General features: G+C 39.7%; 2 protein-coding genes across 7 annotated transcripts in view; both read right to left on the reverse strand.

Moving 5' to 3' along the window:
- The window catches only part of zbtb40 (zinc finger and BTB domain containing 40), a 14674-nt gene extending 11491 nt beyond the window's left edge, over positions 1–3183 (reverse strand). For 2 of the 4 annotated variants that reach the window (XM_020617902.1, XM_020617904.1), the window contains exons 1-4: positions 2967–3183; positions 2118–2284; positions 998–1410; positions 597–784 (exon numbers count right to left, since the gene is read on the reverse strand). In XM_020617902.1, the coding sequence (XP_020473558.1) occupies positions 597–784; positions 998–1410; positions 2118–2269 (753 nt within the window). In that variant the 5' untranslated portion in view covers positions 2270–2284; positions 2967–3183. The other 2 variants (XM_020617903.1, XM_020617905.1) reach the window with 2 other exon arrangements.
- A 5184-nt stretch (positions 3184–8367) lies between these two features.
- The window catches only part of usp48 (ubiquitin specific peptidase 48), a 36082-nt gene continuing 21203 nt past the window's right edge, over positions 8368–23246 (reverse strand). For 2 of the 3 annotated variants that reach the window (XM_020617880.1, XM_020617881.1), the window contains exons 14-28: positions 22063–22174; positions 21671–21813; positions 20832–20906; positions 20570–20694; positions 19848–19970; positions 18431–18492; positions 16359–16469; positions 15123–15253; positions 14589–14695; positions 14361–14468; positions 11487–11660; positions 11271–11396; positions 11102–11150; positions 10972–10998; positions 8368–9069 (exon numbers count right to left, since the gene is read on the reverse strand). In XM_020617880.1, coding sequence (XP_020473536.1) covers positions 9047–9069; positions 10972–10998; positions 11102–11150; positions 11271–11396; positions 11487–11660; positions 14361–14468; positions 14589–14695; positions 15123–15253; positions 16359–16469; positions 18431–18492; positions 19848–19970; positions 20570–20694; positions 20832–20906; positions 21671–21813; positions 22063–22174 — 1496 coding nt within the window. In that variant the 3' untranslated portion in view covers positions 8368–9046. Of the gene's footprint in view, positions 9070–10971; positions 10999–11101; positions 11151–11270; positions 11397–11486; positions 11661–14360; positions 14469–14588; positions 14696–15122; positions 15254–16358; positions 16470–18430; positions 18493–19847; positions 19971–20569; positions 20695–20831; positions 20907–21670; positions 21814–22062; positions 22175–23246 lie in introns of those variants that run through there. The other variant, XM_020617882.1, reaches the window with a different exon arrangement.

A 23246-nucleotide genomic window follows, 5' to 3' on the forward strand; every position in this document is an offset into this window, starting at 1 on the left:
TGCGGAACCAAGTGCTGACAGCCTGTTTCTGTGTTAACTACTAGTTTAACGCAACGTTTTGGATCCACTAAGATAATAAAAGGATACTGATATACTATCAAACTTTATGGGATGTTAGTATGGTGTGGGTACATTTGCACTGGAATTCACAATAAGGGGAAAATGTTTAGGCCCTTTACAGAGGTTCACTGAACTGTTTTCAAGAATAAACTGTTAGACTATCCATCCATCCATCCATTTTCTAAACCGCTTAGTCCCAAACAGGGTTACGGGGGGCTGGAGCCAATCCCAGCCAGCTGCAGGCGAGAGGCAGGGTACACCCTGGACAGGGCGCCAGTCCATCGCCGGGCTAACTGTGGGAGGAAGCTGGAGCACCCGGAGAGAACCCACGCAAGCATGGGGAGAACATGCAAACTCCGCACAGAAAGGCCCTGGGTCGGCCGACTATATATTGTTTATATCAGAATATTTTTATATGCAAATATAATTTTCAAAATGTGGAACATTAACAAATAAATAAAAACAATACAACCATGCTGAAGATATTGTAACTGTGGGTAGAAGATTTTTTCCAGGATGGGGGCAACCTGTCCTACCCGTCTCTTCTGTTCATCTAGACTGCTTTGTGCCGCCTGGCTCAGGTGCTCCAGGACAGACGACATGTTGGCGAGGAGTTCCACAAGCTGAGAGGAGTGTTTCAGAAGACCTGTGGCAGACTCATTGGAAAGCTTGGCTGCCATGGTGTCATTTTCTTCCTCAACATTTTCTAAGGCTTCTTCAGGTGCTGTGTACACAAATATGAAAACATCAAGTCCAGTTATACAATGCATTAAGGAGGTGTTAGGACAGTAACAGAATGTTGGGATATTTATTGTAGGGTTGTTGTACTGGTTTGCTTTGGCTGTAATAAAATGGTACCTCAGTGTATTTATGTCTTCAACATGCTTGTAAATTTTCCCAGAAGTGGACCTGGGCATGGTAAGTACATGAAACTGACCTGAGGACTTAGAGAGCCCTACACAGAATCGTTTACATGATGGTTCCTGTGCATCTTCGTTTTTTAAGCCAGGTTTCAGTTCCATCTTGTCTGATGTCACCTTTTCCCTGTTGGATGAAGCTGGGCCTTCAGAGTACATGCTCTGGACTATGTTGGTCCCGCTGATGTCTGAAGTCTGTGTAGAAAGGACGTGGACTGGTGGTTGCTGGTTCACAAGGCTGGTGAGGATGTTTTTAAAGCCAACAGCCACGTCAAACATCTGCAGGTTGTCTGCAGCTGTGACAATGCGACTGACATTGTGTTTGCCCAGAGGCAACTTGCCGGTGTACACCATGTCCAGCAGACAGCTAAACTCCTGGGAGGAAACCACTGCTGTGTCGATGGAGATAGTGTCAGAGCCATCCAGGAGAGACCTGATAGGCATGAAGACAATTTCCTTTCTAAACTCTAAAAAAAAAACCATGAACGCTATTGTTTGATGTTTTATAGACTACAAGATTAGTTGAGAAAATTGTCAGCAATTAAACTGAGAATCCTGCTTGAGGTTTGCATTGATAAGACTTGAGACTTAACTTAGACCTGCCTTGAAAAAGGTAAGACTTGACTTGAGTCTTGTTTTGACAAGATTTGAAGCTTACTTTGATAAGAAAGTCTCCCTGGGACTTGATACAGTTTAAGAAACATTTAAATGCATACAACAAACAAGCATAAAGGGAAATGTTCAAATCCGCAAGAAGGGCTGTGATTCATTTGGTCACCATCCTGTCACCTGAGACTTACATATGAAACCTGACATCTTGCTCTCAAATATTTGTGAACTCACTTTAAAACTTTTACAAAATGATCTCAACTTGAACTTACTGTATTAGCCTTTTCTGGAAGCTTACAATTGCATCTCACATTCTTCTCAAAGCTAGCGAGTCAAGATTTGAAAAATTATTTTGTGAAGCTACTGTTTCCAAGACAAAGAATGATCTTTCATGCTTGACTTGAGACTCAGCTTGGCTTGAATGACTTAACATCAGCTTAACAAATTCCACCCTATCAAATATTTCATTTTAATATATCATCTGCAAAACTACTTCTACAGATCATCTTTGTGATTCTATGTTCACATTACCTGAAGAGCATGCTGGAGGCAGCCAGCACCAGTTTATGTGCACGATGAGGGCTGTCTCCCACCAGGATAGTGCAGTCACAGAAGTGGCCCTCTTTCCTCAGGGCCCACAACTGCTGCATCAGCTGGTTACTGTAGTTCGGTAGCTCCATCATTTTGTTGCTCTTCTTCTAATGGAGAAAACATTTCAAATTCAGTTTTTAAGTCATTTGCTAACTTGTACAGTATTGAAACTACCATGATCATTATTTGGATCTAGTTAGAACTGCACATACATAACAGAGTAGATGCCGAATTTATCATAAGGTTTGGCGTTCTGAATTAGGTTGATTAATACCACCAGTCTCCATATTCTATATTTTATTATAGGAACAGAAAGGAAATATGTGGGAACTGTAACTTACTTATGTAATGTGGACGTTTTGCTTATTGAACATATGTAGAATTGGAAAATGAATTACAAGAATCCTATAAAAATCTCAAGGAGCTAATATCCTTTGAGTCACGTGCTTGTAACAATAAACAAGATTAGTTTTTATATGAATAGAGCCTGGCATAGAAAAATGTGTGTCTGAGATACCATTTTTGTAATTAATAAACTACTTCGTATTTTACCTTCGCAACGTTACAAAACAAGGGGTCCACAGTTGCTGAATGTTTGCTAAGGTTACAAGTTTAAAATACTGATGTTCACAGGGTCCTCGGGCAATATTTAGCTACAGGTTCATACACAAGCTAGCAGGCTAGATGTATACATCACAAGCTTAATCTTGTGATACAGTATCGGTTATATGCTGAATAAACTGTTATCATCCGTCTCACATGCAACTCCCACTCATTGGATGTTTTTACCTTGGGTAATTCAAACGATGAGTCTCTTTATTTAAACTTCTTTGTTGAACAATTCTGAGCTGCGCAATAAAGCTTAGCTGTTTTGAAAATGGCAGCAGGCGGTACGACGATCAAATGGGGTTAGTTCCGGTGTTGCTTTAACTCTGTCCTCTTGTAAATCTGTCCAATGAAATAGTTCTATAAATTAATTGTGGATACCTTAAGAGCGGAGTTAAGGAAGCTATTTTTGTAAGTAAGTAAGTAAGTAAGTAAGTAAATAAATAAATAAAAAATAGAATCCTGTTTTGAGATCTCTGCCCAAACATGCCCCCCAGGACAATAGGCGTCGATGGACAGGGGAGGATTCAAAGACAGGTAACCACTCTCACTGATACTGGGCTATAACGAATCAGTCGTTAAGGGACATTGTTGGCCTTCAAATGACTGAAACCACACCGAGGGGGATAAATATCTCCGGCTCAACACCAGTCAGTCAGAACTGATGAAGCCTCTTGGATGAGAGGTGAAACGTCTTCGACCTAGAAATGTAGTCCAGTTGATTTTTTTCTGCCTTTTTTCAGATACCTTAAGAGATTTTTTAAATAAAATGTTTTTTATTGAATTCATCTTAGAACAAGTAGAACAAAAAAGCCAGGGTGTTTATAAAGTAAAAAAGAGAGGAAAATTTTACAAAAACAAAAAAATCCATACAATCATTTATATTTTTATGGCCTTCTTATTAGTGCAAACCTTTATGGTCTGCAGGTGTGTTCACATATGTTGTGGGAAACAAGATTTATTGGCTTTTTGTTTGCAAATTTACATTTGTGAATGTGATACTTTGCTAAGAACAATGTGCCACTGATAATCAGTGTTAGGTTACTTTTGAAATGTAATAGGTTACAGGTTAATAGGTTAACCTGTTAAAATTTAATAAGTAATGTAACTATTTTAATTATTTCAAAATAATGTCAAATTAATTGTATTTAATTTTCTTAAAAAAAAAGTTTTAAACTGCTCAATAAAGCTAAAAAGTCCTAACATAAATTTTAATCAGGCAGTGTAAACCTCACAACAGTACACAACACTTATTACTTTCCAACTCTTATTAAAGAGTCTTAAACATAACTTCAATTACATAATACAAACCCCATTTCCAGAACGGCTGGGACATTTTTCAAAATGGAATAAAATCTAAAGTCTGTGATTTGTTACTTCAGTTGAACCTTTATTTAACTGACAAAAATATAAAGAAAAGGTTTTCACTGTTTTCACTGACCAACTTAAAGGAAGGGCTGGCAGTTCTTTTCAGAAACACTTTTTTGTTACATAGCTTGAAATTCTCTTTTTATCTCAATGACAATGAATACATTAAATGCAGTGACAACATAGAGAAACAAATCTAGACCAGCTGATTTTTTCAAAGTTTTTTCAGCTTACTATGACCTGGATGACTGAGATTCTGCACAGATATAAAGAAACAAATCCAGCATCTCCAGCAGCAGCAGGATAAAACCTGACCAATAATTTTACTCGACCCAAGCAACACCATTGGATGGCCTACCTGCCTGGCAACCTACTTCCTACTTGGGTGCACCCTGTCCTTGCATGAGCCAAGAATCTCCTACAAGCACAGGCAGGCAGATGTGATACTACTGTTTTGATAGTATAGTGACTGGTGACTCAGCCTTACATGATGGTCGTGGGCTTACAACAGTCTTTAAGACCTCATGACTACAGCTAAAGCTAGTGAGCTATAGCAGAGAAGGACTCTTTTTACAGGCCGGGCCTTCCCTCGTAAGTTATATAGCCTTATAGGCAATGTTGTTGTTTTTGCTAGAAGTTGCAACCTCCATGCAATGTGACAAGTATGAGAGCAAGAAGACCGCAACACGGAACAGACTCCTTTTACATACAGCCACAGGTGGGGAAAATACCAACAGTAGTCAGCTCTAAGTGTATAGATAGGACTGTAATGCAGTTAACTGGGCATCAAAGGCCACATGCAGTGTTTGTGTTACCAAGACAGAATAAAGCCTGTGTTCTGAAACATGTTTAGCTGGCCTCCCTCTTCACTGCCAGAAAAGCCCGGACTTCTAAGACTAGTTACTGGCCACGAGCCAGGGCTAAAGCAGCATAGCCATGAACCAGAGGCCCCCAGCTACGGTTCAGGGCAGCAGATCTGGGCAGGTTACAACACAAATAAATAAAAAAAAAGTTGTATGCTGCAAGAAGTAAAACCAGTATTAACACTGGTGTGACTTTTGAACAATTGCAACAACTGAGAGAATGAAAGGGGCTGACATAAAACTTTCCTTTTTAATAAAGCTTATAGTTAGGGCTGGCTCAGGTGACCCTCAGCCTTCTCTTAGTGCTCTGAGTTTCTCTCCTCCTGTCTCTTTATGCATCTGTATGCCACCATAAATGTGTGTGTCCTCTCTCCCTGTACCTTTCTGCAGGTAGCCCTGGCTCTGGAGCTGTATGTTTCTGATGAACAGTTCTCAATCTGCCCAGTGTTTGATTGTTTGTTGTTGTATTTGTTAGGAGTTTTTCCTCCCCACTGTTGCCAAGTGCTGCTCAAGGGGGATTTCTTGGGTTTTCATCTATAATAATGATAACAGTAAGGTCTAGACCTTACTTTGTAAAGTGTCCTGAGATGACTTTTGTAGTGATTTGGCGCTATACAAATAAAACTAAATTGAAAAGTAACACAATGGTGGCTGTATTTCTGTTGGACAGGTAATTATACGTTTTGTTTTTTGTTGGGGGGCTTTGCTTTGTTATTTTCCTGAAATCTAAGTTGTACTTAGGCAGAACATGATGCAGTGCACATTGTATTTTGGAGGAGTGGCTTTGGAGAGAAGTCAGAACGAAAGGGTGGGGTTTCTTTGGTTGTCTACTTTCAATATCGAGCTTGCTCTTGTTGGTTTTTCCAGGAATTGCATTTTGTAAATATGAACAAATTCAGAATTTACCTGAACATGCCTGCAACACACACTAAAAAGGACAGAGGCTAAATAAGACTGAAAAGTTGTGAGAATATTCCAGTAACACTGTTTTGGAAGATTCCAAAATTAGCAGGTTAACAGCCAGCAAGATCATCGGTGCCCCTCTGCCTTCCCTTACGGCAGGAGTGTCAAACTCAAATACACAGTGGGCCAAAATTAAAAACTGACAAAGTTGCGGGCCAGACTCTATATTTATTGAAATATTGAAAAAAATTGAGCATGTTTTCCCTTCTCTCCAGATATATGATAAACTTTTTCATATGAAGACAAACAAGTTGTTTAAACACTGAATTTGGAACAAGCAAAGCTCAATATTATAAATACATGAGAAATCAAATTTCAAATAAAAAAAGACATCAGTGGCTTTCGTTTCTTATTGTTTTGTGAACATTTTCTGCCGTGAAACCAGACTTGTTTTCATCTCCTCTACCTTCTGGAGCTTCTGCTTCACGTCCAGGTCCATGTACTTGCCTTGGTGTTTCATTTCATAGTGTCTTCTTATGTTATATTCTTTCGTTACAACCATGTTGGCTCCGCACACAAAGTAAACAGGTTTTCCATCTTTCGTTTGGCCATTTTTTTTGGAGAGGTGGATTAAATGTGCCCGAGGTGACTGGTAGCATGAGGTTGCTAATGAATGTCAACAGAAGGTGTTTGTGGGTCTTGACTGACGTGACAATGCACTAGCAAAGCATTCTGGGATTTGCAGTATTAGCGGTGCATGCGATATATACTGGTGGGCCAGCTCTAATAAATATTTGAAATTAGCTCGCGGGCCAAATATACTTACACCGTGGGGCAGATTTGGCCCGTGAGCCTGAGTTTGACATATATGCCTTACGGACATCTTCAGCACCGGCAGAGCCATCAGCATTGCTGAGGACACCTCCCACCCCGCACACTCCCACTTCAGACTCCTGCCTTCAGGGAGAAGGTATGGAGTGTTCAGGCCCACTCCACCAGACTTACAGCTTCATCTCAGGCTGTGAGGATGCTGAACACTGTTCACTACCTCCCCCCCTCTGCCCCTGGACCTGCCCCTATCTGCTGCTGTTGGTCATTTGCAGTACTGTCCATATATACCTCATATGCTATTTGCACCTCATCACCAATGCCCTCGTGATGCTGAACCATCTGACAATCTCCTATTAATGTTTTGCACTACTGTCACTGACTGTACTCGGTTTTGAGTCACAGCTTATTGGCTGTACCGTTTAGATTTCTCCTAATTACATTAATCCAGTTCTTATTCTATTTTTATTCTACTTTAGTTCCTAGATGTTATGGAACCCAATACTAGGTGAGAGAGAAATGGTGTTTCGATTTTCTGTATGTCCTGCACATATGGTGAACTGACAATACAATCCTTGAACCTACTTGGTAACAAGTGATTGTTTAAAAGGAGCATCCACCAAATGTTTTTTTGATCCTGAGCCTTTTTGATCCAGGATGGCCCATGGCTCACCACTATGGGCCAAACAGAGAATTGTCAGTTAAAAATGAATATTTATCAAAACAAGATCTCAAATAATTTAGGTCTTTCACCATCTACAGTCAATAATATTGTGAAAATATTCAGGGAGTCCAGGGAAGTCTCAGTGTATAAAGGCCAAGGACAAAAACCACTATTGAATGTGCATGACCTTTGAGCCCTCAGGAGGCATTGCATGAAAAACTGCCATGTTACCATTATGAATATAACCACATGGGCTCAGGAAGACTTTGGAAAGCTGTTGACACTTAACACAGTCCATCGCTGCATCCAGAAATGCAACCTGAAACTCTGTTATCCAAGGAGGTAGCTGTACATCAAACGATGGTAGCGGTGCTGTGTTCTGCTGGTTTAACATGCAGTTTTTATGGAAAAAGATGGCCCATCCACTTTTGGATTGGCCCACCCAAAATACAATTTCTGTCCATGCCACTGGCTCTGAGACAAAAATAGTTGTGGGCCTCTAGAGAAACCCACCCAACCACTGCCACCCTTCTGTCCTGTCATCTTCAGGTAAACAAATGTAACATACAATTTAATATGATGGAGCATGTTGATGACCTAGCAGTGTATATATGGTTTGACGTCAAATGGGGACCCTTGTTGCAGCTCTCCTCCCCTCTTATTTTCTGTTTCCACTGTGTAATAAATGGCCTAAAATATATGAATATGAAAGGTGTGACCCCAGTGTACTTAAAAGAAATAGAATCTGTTGGCACAGTGACCATTCCATGTCTACATTACTACACTTTAAAAAAAGCAACAAATTTTCAATAGATGTTGATGTTGCTTAAGGTACGGGCCTTCACAAGACGGAAATAGTCCTAATACCACAGGGTTATGCTAATAAAACTGCACCACCAAAATCACATTCCATTGTTGGATCTCTCAATTACAAGTATGCTAGGACAGGGTGCTTGGAAAATAATTTTATTATCCATAAGAAATAACAGTGAAAACAACAGGACAAATCACTGTTTGCATTGTTTCTCACTTTCAACTCATGAGGTTTGCACTGCTTAAATGTCTGCAGGAAATCAGCCATTATACATACCTTGTAGCTATGTATCTCTAAATGTCACATGGAGTATTAGGGATATAGATTTGCGGTAGAGGTAATAAAGGTTCCAACTTTAAAGAGTAGTTATATTTATAATACTTAACTGTTACTTGTGCATTCTTTTGATATACCTGCAGGGAGAGCACACGCTTCCTCATAAAAAGAAATTGTCTTGAATTTTTTATGTCATAATTTAAGAGTCAAAAACAAAGCCCATTTAATATGCAACAGCAGAATTTAACTGAAGCCAAGGCTCAGAATACAACAGATCCACTTAGCTTCATCAACCTGATTCTATTCATCCACAGTCCTTTAGAATGATTAGGAATTTTAAATATGAAAAGTCAGCTAACCTTGTGTAGAGAAAAACAGCGGCTTTGCAACATAGTCACAGTTTTATTAAAGACAGCCCACTCAAAATGTTAAAAAAACAAATGAAAGCACTTATTTATATATGGACACTTGACAAATTCAAGCCTTTTTAAAAAATATTTCCATCTGTCATCTGCCCAATTCAAGAATAGCTACAGCACAGCTTTCCTCAGTGCCCAAGAAGCCCGGTGCCTGCAGAGAGGGACACAAACTGAATTAGAACAGAAATATGCTTTACATCAAACACAAACAAAAAAGACAGATACTACATGAAAGCTGGAAATGTCATGATTCGGTTCTGTTTGCTTCCTGTCGTGCTTTTATTTTGACATTACTTCCTGTTTTTGTTTTACCACAGTTTTGGACTTTTTACTTTAATCATCACTCACATTAGTTTCACCTGCTCCTCATTGATCACACCTGTTTTCACCCCATTATAAGCAGCCTTCCCCCACCAGTAACCTGCCAGATTGTTCTAGACTCCAGCTCTGACTCTCCAGCATTAATTCTTGCCTGACTTTCTAGTTTCTGACCCTGGATTGCTGTTTTTGACCACTGTGTATTGCCTTGCCCTTCTAACTCGGACTGCTTCTCTATATATCGGCTTATCGGACTTCCCTTTTGGACAATGCGTTTTGGATTCCTTGGATATATGTGTTTGCTGGTTCTGACCCTGGACTGTATTATTGACCTGTAAGTGCGTTTTGTGGTTAAACCGTGTCTTGTATCGTTGTTAATGCTCTTATTAAAGAGACAACAGTGTTTCTTTACTTATCCTCATCTGACTATTTAATTGAGTTCACCCACGACATTATCGGCAGCTTCACGCTCCGACCCCGACAGGAAAAACTCAGATTTAAATGACACAAAGGGGGCGGCTGTGGCTCAGGAGGTAGAGCGGGTTGTCTCCTAACCCAAGGATTAGCGGTTCGATTCCCTGCTTGTCCAGTCAATGTGTCAAAATGTCCTCGAGCAAGACACTGAACCCACAAGTTGCTCGCGATGATAACACCAGTGTGTGAATGTGTGAGCGCTTGGGAGTGCGAATGGGTGAATGGCCAAGTAGTGTGACCGCACTTTGAGTGTGCTGTAAAATGTAGAAAAGCACTATACAAGTATAAGATCATTTGCAATCTGATAAGTTGCAAAAACCTTCAGTAGATAACAGCTGTCAAAACTTAGCTGTACAGTTTGCAGAAACTATTTGTCAGTACCAAGCCTTACGCTTGATATATGGTATATGGTTCTGCGTTAAATCTACTCCATACCTTCGATGTAGGTAACAAGTAGCCTTGTGCACTATGCCTGATATGCACCTCTCCAAAAATGTAACTGCTCGTTGCGGTGATGCAGACAACAACTGATTGGTTGCATCACAGTTCCTCATTCATGTCTCTCAGTGGCAGGGCAAGCACAGAAAATCCCTTCGTTCTGCCTCAGTTGGTTCAGTGTTCACACAGACCATCTCCTCTGAAATCTTCTCACTTATCTGTGTTGCAGTAATTTCAGTAAAACTAATTTCTGTTTAACAGCTATTTGTTTTAACTCCAACATGACCTGCTCAGTTTTAGTCACCATTGCTAGTAAGTGGCAAAGAAATGCAACACAGAAACCCCACCGCTAACTAGTGTTTTCGTGGTGTGCAGGGCGACACAGACACACCAGCACAAGTGTAAATGCTCACAATGGAGTAGGCCACTAACCTAGCCTACAGCATAGGCTCTAGGTATATTAAACACAGAACCATAAATCAAGCTTTAAAAATAAGGTCAAATCCATATCTTCACAAGAATAAATTAAAGGGTGATCTATGATGAGGCAAGATGCATATAGCAGTGCTGCTGTATACTAAAGTTGTAGTGGCCATCAGCTTCCTCTGAATCACTGCTTACATAAAAGAATTGTTTCAGCAATTCAAATATACTGTATGTGACCTAGTGTGAATTCAGTCTAATTATCCCTCACTGATTGTCCCTCTGCTTTAATGCATCACTGTAGCTAATGAAGAGGTATGAACATCCTACATGAAGAAAAAAAAGGAACAAAATGAAAAATAAAGAAAAATCCTTGTCCAAACAAATGAAGAATTCTCACCTTTAAATCCCTCTTCAGGCATTCTCACTTTGAGGAAAAGAAATGGTGTATAAGTATCATCACACCTGAGCTTTTTTAAAATTAGGATAAATATTACAACTATAATGGAGATGAAGGTAATGCCACTTACCCTGATAGACATCATCCATTGCAGCATAGTCTGCTATTGGCTCATCAGCCTGTGAGAAAACCATGGAATTAATGTTTTGGAAAATGTCTGTAATCATCAGGTGATGTGATGGGCAGTCAGAGCTGCAGTGTAAAGATTCAGCCAGCAGAAAATCAAAAAGAGGATGTACTTTTAGACAGATGATGCTCTCTGGGATGACACCGAGACTACCCAGTGTGGCCGAGTCGTTGGTCAGACTTTTTCCATTAATGGAGAGGTTCTGGTCAAAGGGAGCCACGGAGAAGGCGTGCATAATCTAAAGGGTTACAAACACAGCAACTTTAGCTTGGTGTATTACAGATTACCTAACACATGCAGCACTGTCCAGCAAATTTGGAGCCTTCACCTGTATTTTCAACTCTTTCAGTGTCTGATTAGCTGAAACAATTAGTGCTTTCTCTCCTCTGAGCTTCCTGTGCCGGGTGCTTCTCCTGATCCCACCTAGTTTGGTCACAGAAACAGCAGCTGCTGATGCAGCACTGCTGTCACTCAGCTTTAACCGCTTTGGCCCATCTTCTGACTGAAAGAACACAACATGATTATTAGGGCTGACAGTATTCCTCATCTTTGCACCAAAAAAAGGTGCCTAATTGTCAAGTTATAGATCAAATATCAATTGTAATGTCTACTACTACTTAAATATGTTCTACTGCTTTACTGTCTATTGGTACGCTTACTGCTAAAGTGAATAGTGATACTTCTCATCCTACAAGTACTACTACAATTTCTTGCATTACACATTTGGCAAATAAAGTGTAACCAAAGCAAACTAGCAACTGCAGTGAGAGATTAAAAACAATGCTTCAGTGGAGCCAGAATAGATGAAGAAAAATTATTTAAAGTTGTTTTATGTGAATCCCCCCCAACCCCTAATCCATGTGGAGTGTGTGTTTAGGTCTACATGTATCTCACACTGCAGATAAAATTCCATTGTATCAAATGTGTCAATCCACACTTTATCCAAGACTTGCACACAAGATGCACATCTCCCCTGGAACCCTGGTGTTTTTTTACACTTCAGGTCTGTTTTTTTCTCTCTGCTGCCATTTGGTGAAGTGTATCTCCCTCCTGTTTAAATCTGCCATTTGGTGAAGTATATCTGCTCCCGTTTAAATCACATAAGTCAACTGATTAGGCTGCTTTCATTTTCACTTTCAATAGAGTGAGCTGGGTAAAATAAATAAATAAATAAATCGATAAAACCCATAAAATGTCCGTTGGCCTGGTGAAGACTCTTTGTCCAGCTGCTATACAGCTGTTCTAATGGCATACAGAATGTGCTGCTCACGACTCAGTTTAAGTGTGGCTTCCCAGGAAGGATCATAGTGGTGGGTTTTTTCTGATCTACTTTTGCGTTACCTCTGAATACCTTTTGCACTTTTCTGATCTATTTAGCCCAGAACAATGCCACCGTAGCTATGGATCTGCTCATACTTGGCATTATTATTGATCAGTAATACTGTATTAGTACTAAAGTATGGTTATGTAATTAGTGAAAGCTTACTTAAATGAGATCTTAGACCAGCAGTCAGGCAGGGATAGTTGGAAAACAAGCAGGTCAGTGGCCCTCGAGGACTGGAATTGGCCACCCCTGTCTTAGACTATAGGACTTTCTTTTAGAAAGTGGTTGAAGTGGCTACTTAGTTTGGTCGCAGAAACAGCAGCTGCTGATGCAGCTACCCTTATAGGACTTTCTAAAAGAAAGTTGAAGCTAAAAACTTTTTAAAGCCAATTTGTAACACTTGTACAGCTTCAAAAATATTGGATGGAGTGTTGCTTACACCTGTTTTGACCATTTGATGTTGATGTGGGTATGTGTTGAGATCTGTGTTGGGAGTGCAGAGAGAGCTTCCTTTTTCAGCAGCAGAGGGACCTCAGAGAGTATACCCAAGCAACTATCTACATCCGCAAAGTCGTTGAAGACCAGAGGGTAGGACAAGAAAGACCAAACAGTGCCAACTGTATTTGTTCGCTTGGTTTCTAAAAGAAAGTCCTACACAGGAGGAGATACACTTCACCAAATGGCAGCAGAGAGAAAAAAATAGACCTGAAGTGTTAAAAAAAACACCAGGGTTCCAGGGGAGATGTGCAAGTCTTGGATACAGTGTGGATTGACATATTTGATACAATGGAATTCTATCAGATAGAAAGTCCTATAGGACTGAAGTGGCTACCCCTATAGGACTTTCTAAAATAAAGTCCTGTAAGGGTAGCCACTTCAACTGTAACACTGTATGCTGCATGGATGCACATTAAGGTCAGATCCGTTTAGCAAACTACAGAACAAGGAGAAAAGGACAACAAAACCCACTAGGACAAGCCACATAAAGGTGAGATTTGTACTTTATTAGAAGTGTTTTCAAACACTGTGGTCTACTTTTACAAGAGAAAAGACCAACAGTAGTGACGATGTGGCTGGTTTTGCATATGTGCATCTGGTTTGTAGTGTAACACACAGCCGATTCTCTTATGTTTCTGCGACATGCATCCATCAGAACAGGTCTAGGAAGCCAACAAAAATGTGCCAGAAAAACATTTCACTGAGAAATTATAAATAAGATTATCTTCTTTTCTTTAGCAGTATGACCTGGCGCACATCAAATGTAACAACATGCGCTGGTGGTTAAATGACGAAAGAGGCTCAAACTTGTTGGTAAACTAAGCTATAACCATGTCTCAGAAAAAAAAAAATGCCTATCAGAGCATTACAGAAATACAAGTGTACTAGCTACTTGTCTCGTTGTTCTAACAAATCCATACGGCAGCTCGAGATTATATACTGTCAGTTTAACTTTCATGATTTGCAGTTGCCTTTATTGATTTTTAAAAGCTCATATATATGTTCCCATTGTCCTGTCATTGGACGTTAATGTGGTCAAAATCATCAGAGAAATTCATGCCAGTTGATTTTCTGACAGTCCGTTTCATATATATGTGTGTGTGTGTGTGTGTGTGTATTAAGGGGCTCCATAGTTTTCCATGCAATTCTAAACAAATAAACAAACAAAAATAATGGAAATCAAAAGGATAAGGTGTTTTCTTCAAGGTAACCAAGTCATGTGATATTTTAGATCAGAGACAGCAACATGGTGAGTAGTCCCTGAAGCCAGTTTGACTTTCTCTTCACAGGCAGTATTCAGCTGCCTTTAGTATTGTATTGCAGCTCATGTGCTCCTGTTGCTGCTGATTGTGGTTTACTACTACAGCATGGTGGACCTACCTGGCCGAAGTCTGGGTCTTTCTCTTCATCCACCTTTGGATGTTCGTCTTTCTCCTCCTCAGCCTCAGAGCTGCTAACGTTAATCTCTGGAGCCGCCTCCTTTAGCATCTATGCAGACAACAATGTAAAACACAAGAACTCTATATCAACAATGGAAAATCTGTGGCTCTCATTTCAGACGTCAAGAGAACAAATACAGTTGGCACTGTTTGGTCTTTCTTGTCCTACCCTCTGGTCTTCAACGACTTTGCGGATGTAGATAGTTGCTTGGGTATACTCTCTGAGGTCCCTCTGCTGCTGAAAAAGGAAGCTCTCTCTGCACTCCCAACACAGATCTCAACACATACCCACATCAACATCAAATGGTCAAAACAGGTGTAAGCAACACTCCATCCAATATTTTTGAAGCTGTACAAGTGTTACAAATTGGCTTTAAAAAGTTTTTAGCTTCAAAAAACTCATAAAATGTATAACACAACTCCTCTTGTATAATTCACTTCATCCAAGTTCCCACTGACATTTTGATACTTTTTGCCACTGTCAGTCAATATTGTAATCCTTTATAGCAGTTGTGAACCCAACTGTTGCCCTCCAAAAAGGAACAATATATACATTTTTAAAGCCATGGTTTAAAACCACAGGCATTGAGTGTTTCATATTCATTACGATTAAGTACATGAAAAAGGGACAGAGTAAAATCATTTTTAAAATTGAGCCCTAAGCATTTCAAGTGAAGTATTTTAGATTAGTTTGCATTCTTACCAGGCTGAGTGGTGTATTGGGTGGTGGGACCACTTGGTGTGCTTTGTTTGAAGCAATGGATGGAGATCGGCTGGTCCACAATGAAGAGTCTGTTGATCACTTCCCATTCACTGGGCCAGAGCAGAGCTATACTGTGCAGGAAAAAACAGTACAACATGAGACCACAGCGGTGTCCACTCACAGTCATTTTTACCATGCAGCTCGCATAGTTAAAGTAAAAGCAGCATGTATTTTTTTTTCCTCATTTGACCATTGTAAAATCACAACAGGAAATTAAATTGATCAACTAAATGTATGCATCAAGTGGGAACACAGGCTTGCATTATTATGGGTTTTAATAGACAGTGAAGTTTAAATGCATTCCAAGTTTTTTTTTCTTCCTATTAGAAATATACAGTATATCACAGAAGTGAGTACACCCCCTCACATTTTGTAAATATTTAAGTATATCTTTTCATGTGACAACACTGAAGAAATGACACTTGGCTACAATGTAAAGTAGTGAGTCTACAGCTTGTATAACAGTGTAAATGTGCTGTCCCCTCAAAATAACGCAACACACAGCCATTAATGTCTAAACTGCTGGCAACAAAAGTGAGTACACCCCTAAGTGATAATGGCCAAATGGGGCCCAAAGTGTCAATATTTTGTGTGGCCACCATTATTTTCCAACACTGCCTTAACCCTCTTGGGCATAGAGTTCACCAGAGCTTCACAGGTTGCCACTGGAATCCTCTTCCACTCCTCCATGATGACGTCACGGAGCTGTTTCGTGTTCATCCTTCAGTGTTGTCACATGAAAAGATATACTTAAATATTTACAAAATGTGAGGGGGTGTACTCACTTCTGTGATATACTGTATTAGTGTTTTTGGAGAAGTGGCCAGTTAACTGTGGAGTTTTGACCTCCAGCAGCACTGTGGATCTCAGTCCCTTCTTTGCTCCTGCATACACGAGGATACACATGCATGGGGATGTGTGCACAATAAATGCAAAACACATTCATGCTAATGGTTTCTAACTATTCCAGTGATTAATATAGTATATTTCAATGTAATCAATAAACTATGTATAGTAAAATGTGTAAAAATTGGCTTAGCAAATGTTGAGGAAGGAAATACATTCAACACATTTATTACACACACTGTATTTTGGGAAGGAACACTGACTGTAAACCATGGCTTTTGTTTGTTTACTGAAAACACCACATATCACAATTAAATAAGCAGAACTCACTGCTGAGCATCTCCATTGATCAGGGAGTCGTAGGTGAACATGAAGCCTCCATGGGGACAGAGCAGCAGAGTATTGCTTACATTAGACACCGGAGAGGACTTAGTGGGCCTCCTGGAAAATGCACAGAGATGTGAGATGCAATTTTACTTGCAGTTAGATACAGTATCAATAGTGACTGGCCAACTTAGAAATGAAAGGTTCAACCTTAAAGGAATAGCTCAGGATTTTTCAATTTGGTGTCAAAGCAATATTGATGCCCCAGGGACAGTGGCAGGTGGGGAGTTTGACTGGGGCAGTACACCAGTCAAACGGTAATAAAGGTGTCTTAAGGCGAGTTCAGGAGGACAGAAACCTCCCGTGGAGCAGAAGGGCAAAAGCTCACTTGATCTTGATTTTCAGTATGAATACAGACAGTGAAAGCGGGGTCTCACGATCCTTCTGACTTAAGAATAGGTCTTAGTTATCATCACTTCTCCTACTCTCCACACTGACCCTGAATGTTTTCACCTGGAATATCACTATGCTGCAAAAAAATGAAGAACAACACAGTCTGGAAAAACAGCATTCCAAAGTTCATCTGAGGCTTTAGCTGTCCCAGTAAGCTAATTCAAGTCAGTATGTTTCAAAGTTTCTGCCTACTGAAACTAATTTCCCTCTTTTATTTACTGTCCAGGGAAATAAAAGAGGGAAATTTGGTTTAAATAGACTAACTCTGAAATATACTGATTCGATGTAGCTTAGTGGGACAGCTGAAGCTACATTTGAGCCTCAGACAAACTTTGAAGCGAGTTTTTGCACAGAATGAAAGCTGTGTAATTTCACCCTCATTTTTTGCAGCATAGAGGTGTTTCACATGGAAACATTCAGGGTCAGTGTGGAGAGTAGGAGAAGTGATAACGAAAAAGACCTATTCTCAGCTACACAGGGATACATAAATATTGTTTTAACACCAAATAAAAAAAAAACAGAACTATTCCTTTAATGCAAACTAACTAAATTAAAGTCAATTTTAGTCATTACTAATGACACACACCTGATAACCAACACTGGCTCTTTATTAACTTGTCTTATACACATTTTCCAAGCAACATCATCAAAAACGTGCGCACATTGTTCCTTGGTGGCAATGAGAGGAGAAAGGCCACCTTTACTGGGAGAGAGCTTGTGCAGCGTTCTTTTCATTTCTGAGTATTTCTACCCAACGTTAGCTAATTATTCTTGAATGAAAAGGTGCCCAAAAGCTTGGTAACACTAAAATAAACTGCGGTGTGTAAGATAGCTAGCCTCATAAGTTTGAAATAAACCAGAGCAGAGTAACCTAAGCTTTATAACATAACCTTGTTGCTAGATGAACAAGCATTTGAAGATTTTTTTTAACTTATTTTCTTAGTTTTTTTCCAGCCACAGCTTTAAGTGTTTTAACTTTACTATTCAGTTAAACAGAGTCAGAAACAGTCAAATTGCATCCCGTGTTGACTGAATACAACACAGCATTTTATTTATCAAAACATACTGATCTTGTGTTATAAGGGACGGGTGACAACTCTACTAACATGATTGTTAGCTAAAAATGCTAAAAGCCATATAGAACCGAGGGTAACTGTGAGATACAGTATAGTGTAAAGTCTGGTAGCTAACATTGTATCCTCCAAAATTACTGTGATAAAGTTAATCATGTTATTTTACGTATGCCTCATATTATCTACTAGTAAGTGTTGTAAATGTGGAAAAGTGATACGAATAACTTTTGCTGTGTTTTTATGGAGGCTGTTCGCTACGTTGGCTATTACATCCATGGTAATTACTGAGGTAAGAGCATTTGATTGAAAGACCACACATGATCTGTTACTAAAGAAAAGTAGTCACCGGCTTTGTTCAACTGAATACTATTTAAAAATAATGAAAATCTCCAAAAAAATAAGCAAATAGTGCACTAGTGCATGTTCTACCCTCCCGAATGACCACACATCCTCCATTATTCAGCAGAAATCTGACCCTGTTCTTGAGTGCATACAAACTTTATTTTGACAATATGATAACAGAGTAATCATTTTGTTTGTTTACAAACATACCTGATGAATTTTCTCCACTCATCCACAAAAAAAAGAGGGACTATGTAAAGTACATCTGTGTCCTGGAGAGACGAACCAGAGAAGATTTATTGTATTCACCCAAAAGAATAACAGTTTATTAACATCATGACATTGTATAATAGGGGTGGGAGGAAAACAAAAACAGATTCACATTAGAATCTCGATTCATATCTTCTACGACCCTAAATCAATTCACAACGGCTAAAAATGGATTCTTGCAATAATGTTAACAAACCAATCGTAAATCAACCGTGAAGCCAGTGTATCACACGGCCAGTGGAGAGCACGCACATACAAGAGCTGTGCTGTACATTTATGGTTGTAATGTTAGTTCATCTTCAGAAAAGGAAATCATGTTAATGATTTGATAATGAGCCTTGAAAAACGTGTGGAGGACTGTGTGAATATGTTGCAGATCATCACCAAAAGACTGACTGCTAGCTTAGCAGAGCAGCGAACGTATTAACAATGGAGAGCAGCTCAGTGACACACAATGCAGCACTTCAGTCAAACTGGTGAGACACCTCATTTCTACAGACCTGTGCCATTTTGGGTCAGGCTGGCTTTCTCTGGTAGTAACGCTGCAGCACAGATGCTGTTCTCCACTGCTGCAGACGTAACACCAACAACAACACAACTGAGGGTTCTGCTTTGCTTCTCTGTCTCGCCTTTACAACACACGCAACTACCAAAAACCAGCGGTGGAAGATTGTTTTCTGAAGTAACACTAACATTACCACAGTGTGAAAATATAATAAAAGCCCTGCATTCAAAATACTACTTGCAAAAGTAGTACACAAATATTCGCATCAAAATATAACCTACTTAAAAAAGTACCAAAAGTAAATGTAGGCCTACTAATTATGCAGCTTGATATATTGTTGTTATTATTATTGATGTTTGCCACATTTTATGATGCAGCTAATTTTCTTAATCTGCTTGTGATTTCAAGTATTTTACCTACTGCTGGGTAGCAGTATGTAAAGCACTTGGCTTTGATGCTCATCAGAACCAGTTAGCTGAAATGTCTGTTAAGCCTTATTAGCAGCTCAATAGGCAATGGACAGGAATCAGTTGTTTGACACACAGTAAACTAGAATAACAACCAAAATATAGTGCCCTTGTTTTGTTTTTTTAATCGAATTGTTCTGAATCAAAAGTTATTCCGAATCTAATAGAAAGATTCCCACCCCTATTGTGGAATACACACACAGTAATCATTTTCTCTATTCTTAATGGACATTCTAATGCATGTAATTTCCACTTTGCAGGTGCACAGTGCCAGTTTACATGCAAGCATCACTTCCATGCAGCCTCCTTTTCAATAAAGTTATTGATGTGAAGGGGTTATGTGATTCAGGCAGACTGACATCTTGGTGCTTTGCTTTGCGACTACCTGAGGCCACTTTGCGAGTGTTGGCCGATTCTTCTCATGGAAGAGGTTGAGCAGTTGGTTCTTCTGGTCAAGGGCCATCATCTTACTGACTGCCTCATTGTCCTTTTCCTCCTGCTCTAATGTCTGAACACACAAAGAGAAGAAAAGTTTTAATTCCACTGCTTAACCAGTGGTTCACTTTATTTCAACAATCTAATCAACTGTGAATGCCGTGACTCTACCATATCTGCTTGTTATAAGACTACAGCTTTCATCAGTTTCCACTGATTTAGACTCCCATGGTAAGGGGTTACAGTGTAGCAACAGAGCCTAAATACAGGTGTCACTAATGTGCACCTCCTAAAAATGTAACACACTGAGTAACAGACAAACTGTAAGAACTGTGATTGATCAGCTTGTTTTCATCTACAAGTAATAGAAATTACTGATAGTAGAGCAATTTTATAAAGTCTCAATGACCTTCTCCTCTTCAGTAACACAATCCTAACAAAACCATCTCCATCAGTCATAGTCGTTTAAAAAGGCAAACATTTCCCGTTGATGGTCTGTATTACAAGGCACCTATGGCAGGGGCAACAGTAGACTGAGCTTAACTCCAGCTTTATATTATCAATCCTAATACAGGATTAGAGAAAATACATATAAAAAAAGAGAAATTACAAAAGGAAAAATGGAAGTGAGGGATCAGTGCAATACTGGATGGTTGGCCAGTATCCACTCACTATGCACTGCCGACAGGGCTCTTGATTTTGGGTGAATTCTGGGGCTTTAGGGAAGTATGCCCTCAGCTTGGTCCAGACTTCATAGGATACCAGCTTCCGTTCAGTTTCCAGAATACTCAAACCCCCTATGGCAGGAACAAACACACATTTTAGAGCCAACATATCAACGATTCCACTATGAGTATACAGTGAATGTAATAGAAATGGTAACAATAAACACAGTTTGCTAAGATCATTCTAGATGATAGTAATGGGAAAGTACCATGACAACAGACAATGTCTTCATTGAAAGTCTTCATCTCGTCCTCATTGCCCTCTGAGAGCTCTGTGCTGAACTCTACAAACAATTCACCAAGAATGTTAACACTCAGAATTTACAGTTGTTGTTGGTAGAAGTTAACACTAAAAACAAGAACACCAAACACACTGCATCAGTGGTGCACAATGTGAATCAGTCAGTGCCCACTAGTAAACTGACATACAGTTCTACAGAAACGTTTCGGGCATACCTGGGCAACATGCAGGTTTGATTGATATTTGAAGTGAAAAAGTAAATACAACTCCATCTTCAAATGTTAATGCACTCTTATTTATTTCATGAGCTTAGCTGGTCCAAACTTTTGCATAAATCACAATTAATGTTTCATTTTTTTCTGCTTTTAGCGAAAGATATTTGGGCTGCGCCTCAGTTCGACATCATACTGCTGCTAGAATAGCTTTAAACTCCTAGTCCTGTTAGTCTAACAATGACAAATGTGTTGTAATTTCCTATAACCCATATAAACTAGGTCAATTACAACATTTATTATAACATTTATGCACTGCTCAATGTTATCATACTTCTGATCCTACTGAAATTATGCAGGTTCTACATGCCATTCTGTACACCTGCCTGTAACTTGTTCGAATGGCTAATCAATAAAAATGACAAATGCCATTGTAAGTTGCCATTTTATGACAAATGTTCCCAAAGTCAAATATATTCAATTTACAATAATATAAAACAAATCTCTTGCACAAAGAGTGACACAACTGGTCTGTTTCCAAATACCATGGATTAACAGACAAGAGGATGAACAAAACTACAGCCTCTCCTTATACCTTTGCTGTTGTTGGTGTGTGGTCCCTGTCCATTGGTCTGGCTGTTGCCGTGTTTGGTTTCGTGTTCATCCTCCTCCAACTGTTCCAAAGCCAACTGCCTCCAGGAACGCAGAGATGCTTTGCCCACCCAGTAGCCCTCACCACTGACAGATAAATACACATGTACACACACAATTACATTAGACTGCAATTCTGTATTGCCCTTGAGAACTTAGGTTTTCGCTTATGGTGGAATTGCATTGGTTCTGAAATACCCCCACTACTTATCTTCTCTCTGCTGTATCATCATCAGCTGGAACAACACAAGGGAACGGAGCCATCAAAATATAACTTATCTAAACATGACTTCCAAAACATTAGCACTTATTAACACATAATCAGAGTGTGTTTACCTGAATGTGCGTTTGACAAGGCTGGAGACCTCCTTGGAGTCTTCACTGAGCTGGTTCTTCAGCCGCAGCACTCTGCATCGCTGGCCAACACACTCTTTACACAGTGATGAGTCTGAACAAATGGAAAAATGTAGAAGAACACTTGAACAATTTGGTTTTAAGAGACTGAGATGTCCTTTGAGCACAACGTTTAAAATGACAAATACAATAAGGATAGGGATAATAGGATAATCACCTTTAATGGCCAAGTATGTTACACACAAAGAATTTGTTTCCTGTACAAAACCGAGGTAGCCATCTGCGGCACCAACTCAACCGATGGCTCTAACCATTGGGGGCAATGGGGGGTTCAGTGCCTTGCCCAAGGACACTTCGACACGTGGACTGCAGGCACCGAGATTCGAACTTTCAACCTTCTGGTTGGGAGATGGCTGCTCTACCTACCGCACCACTGTCGCCTCCCCGGATAAACATATCTGATCACTGTTTTGCTTTTGTGATACTTCATCCAGAAGACTGTGAGGCTCTGATAAAATAATTGGAAGTGTCGGAAGTCTGAAGGAGTTCAAGTCCAGCAGGAAAGCCTTCAAGTTGCAGTGCTCTATTTAATATGTCACTGGGTTAGGCCAATGTTAGGGTTCAGGTTAAGATATAAGTGGGAAAAACATTCTGATGGGGGAACAGGCTTTGATGCAACACCGGTACCACAGGGCTAGCTCACTTTTAATCAGGCTAGATCATCACAGTAACTTATGCTGCACACCTAACCCGCTCTGGAGCAGTTTAACTGTAGAGGATCACATCAAAGCCTGTCAAAAGTCGGGCACTGACCAATTAGATCACTGCAAAAACTGAGGGATCATTCCTACAGAATCCTGACAGGGACACAAAAGCTGGCATTAATGGGATGAATAGGAAAAGACAAATACAGTGAGGAACAGAAGTATTTGAACACCCTGCGATTTTGCAAGTTCTCCCACTTAGAAATCATGGAGGGGTCTGAAATTCACATTGTAGGTGCATTCCCACTCTGAGAGACAGAATTAAAAAAAAAAAATTCAGGAAATCACATTGTATGATTTTTAAAGAATTTATTTGTCTTGCACTGCTGAACATAAGTATTTGAACACCTGAGAAACAGCAAGAATGCTGGCTCTCAAAGACCTGTTACTGTGCCTTGAAAA

This window comes from Monopterus albus, unplaced genomic scaffold, assembly GCF_001952655.1.
Source record: "Monopterus albus unplaced genomic scaffold, M_albus_1.0 scaffold196.1, whole genome shotgun sequence".
Lineage (NCBI taxonomy): Eukaryota > Metazoa > Chordata > Actinopteri > Synbranchiformes > Synbranchidae > Monopterus > Monopterus albus.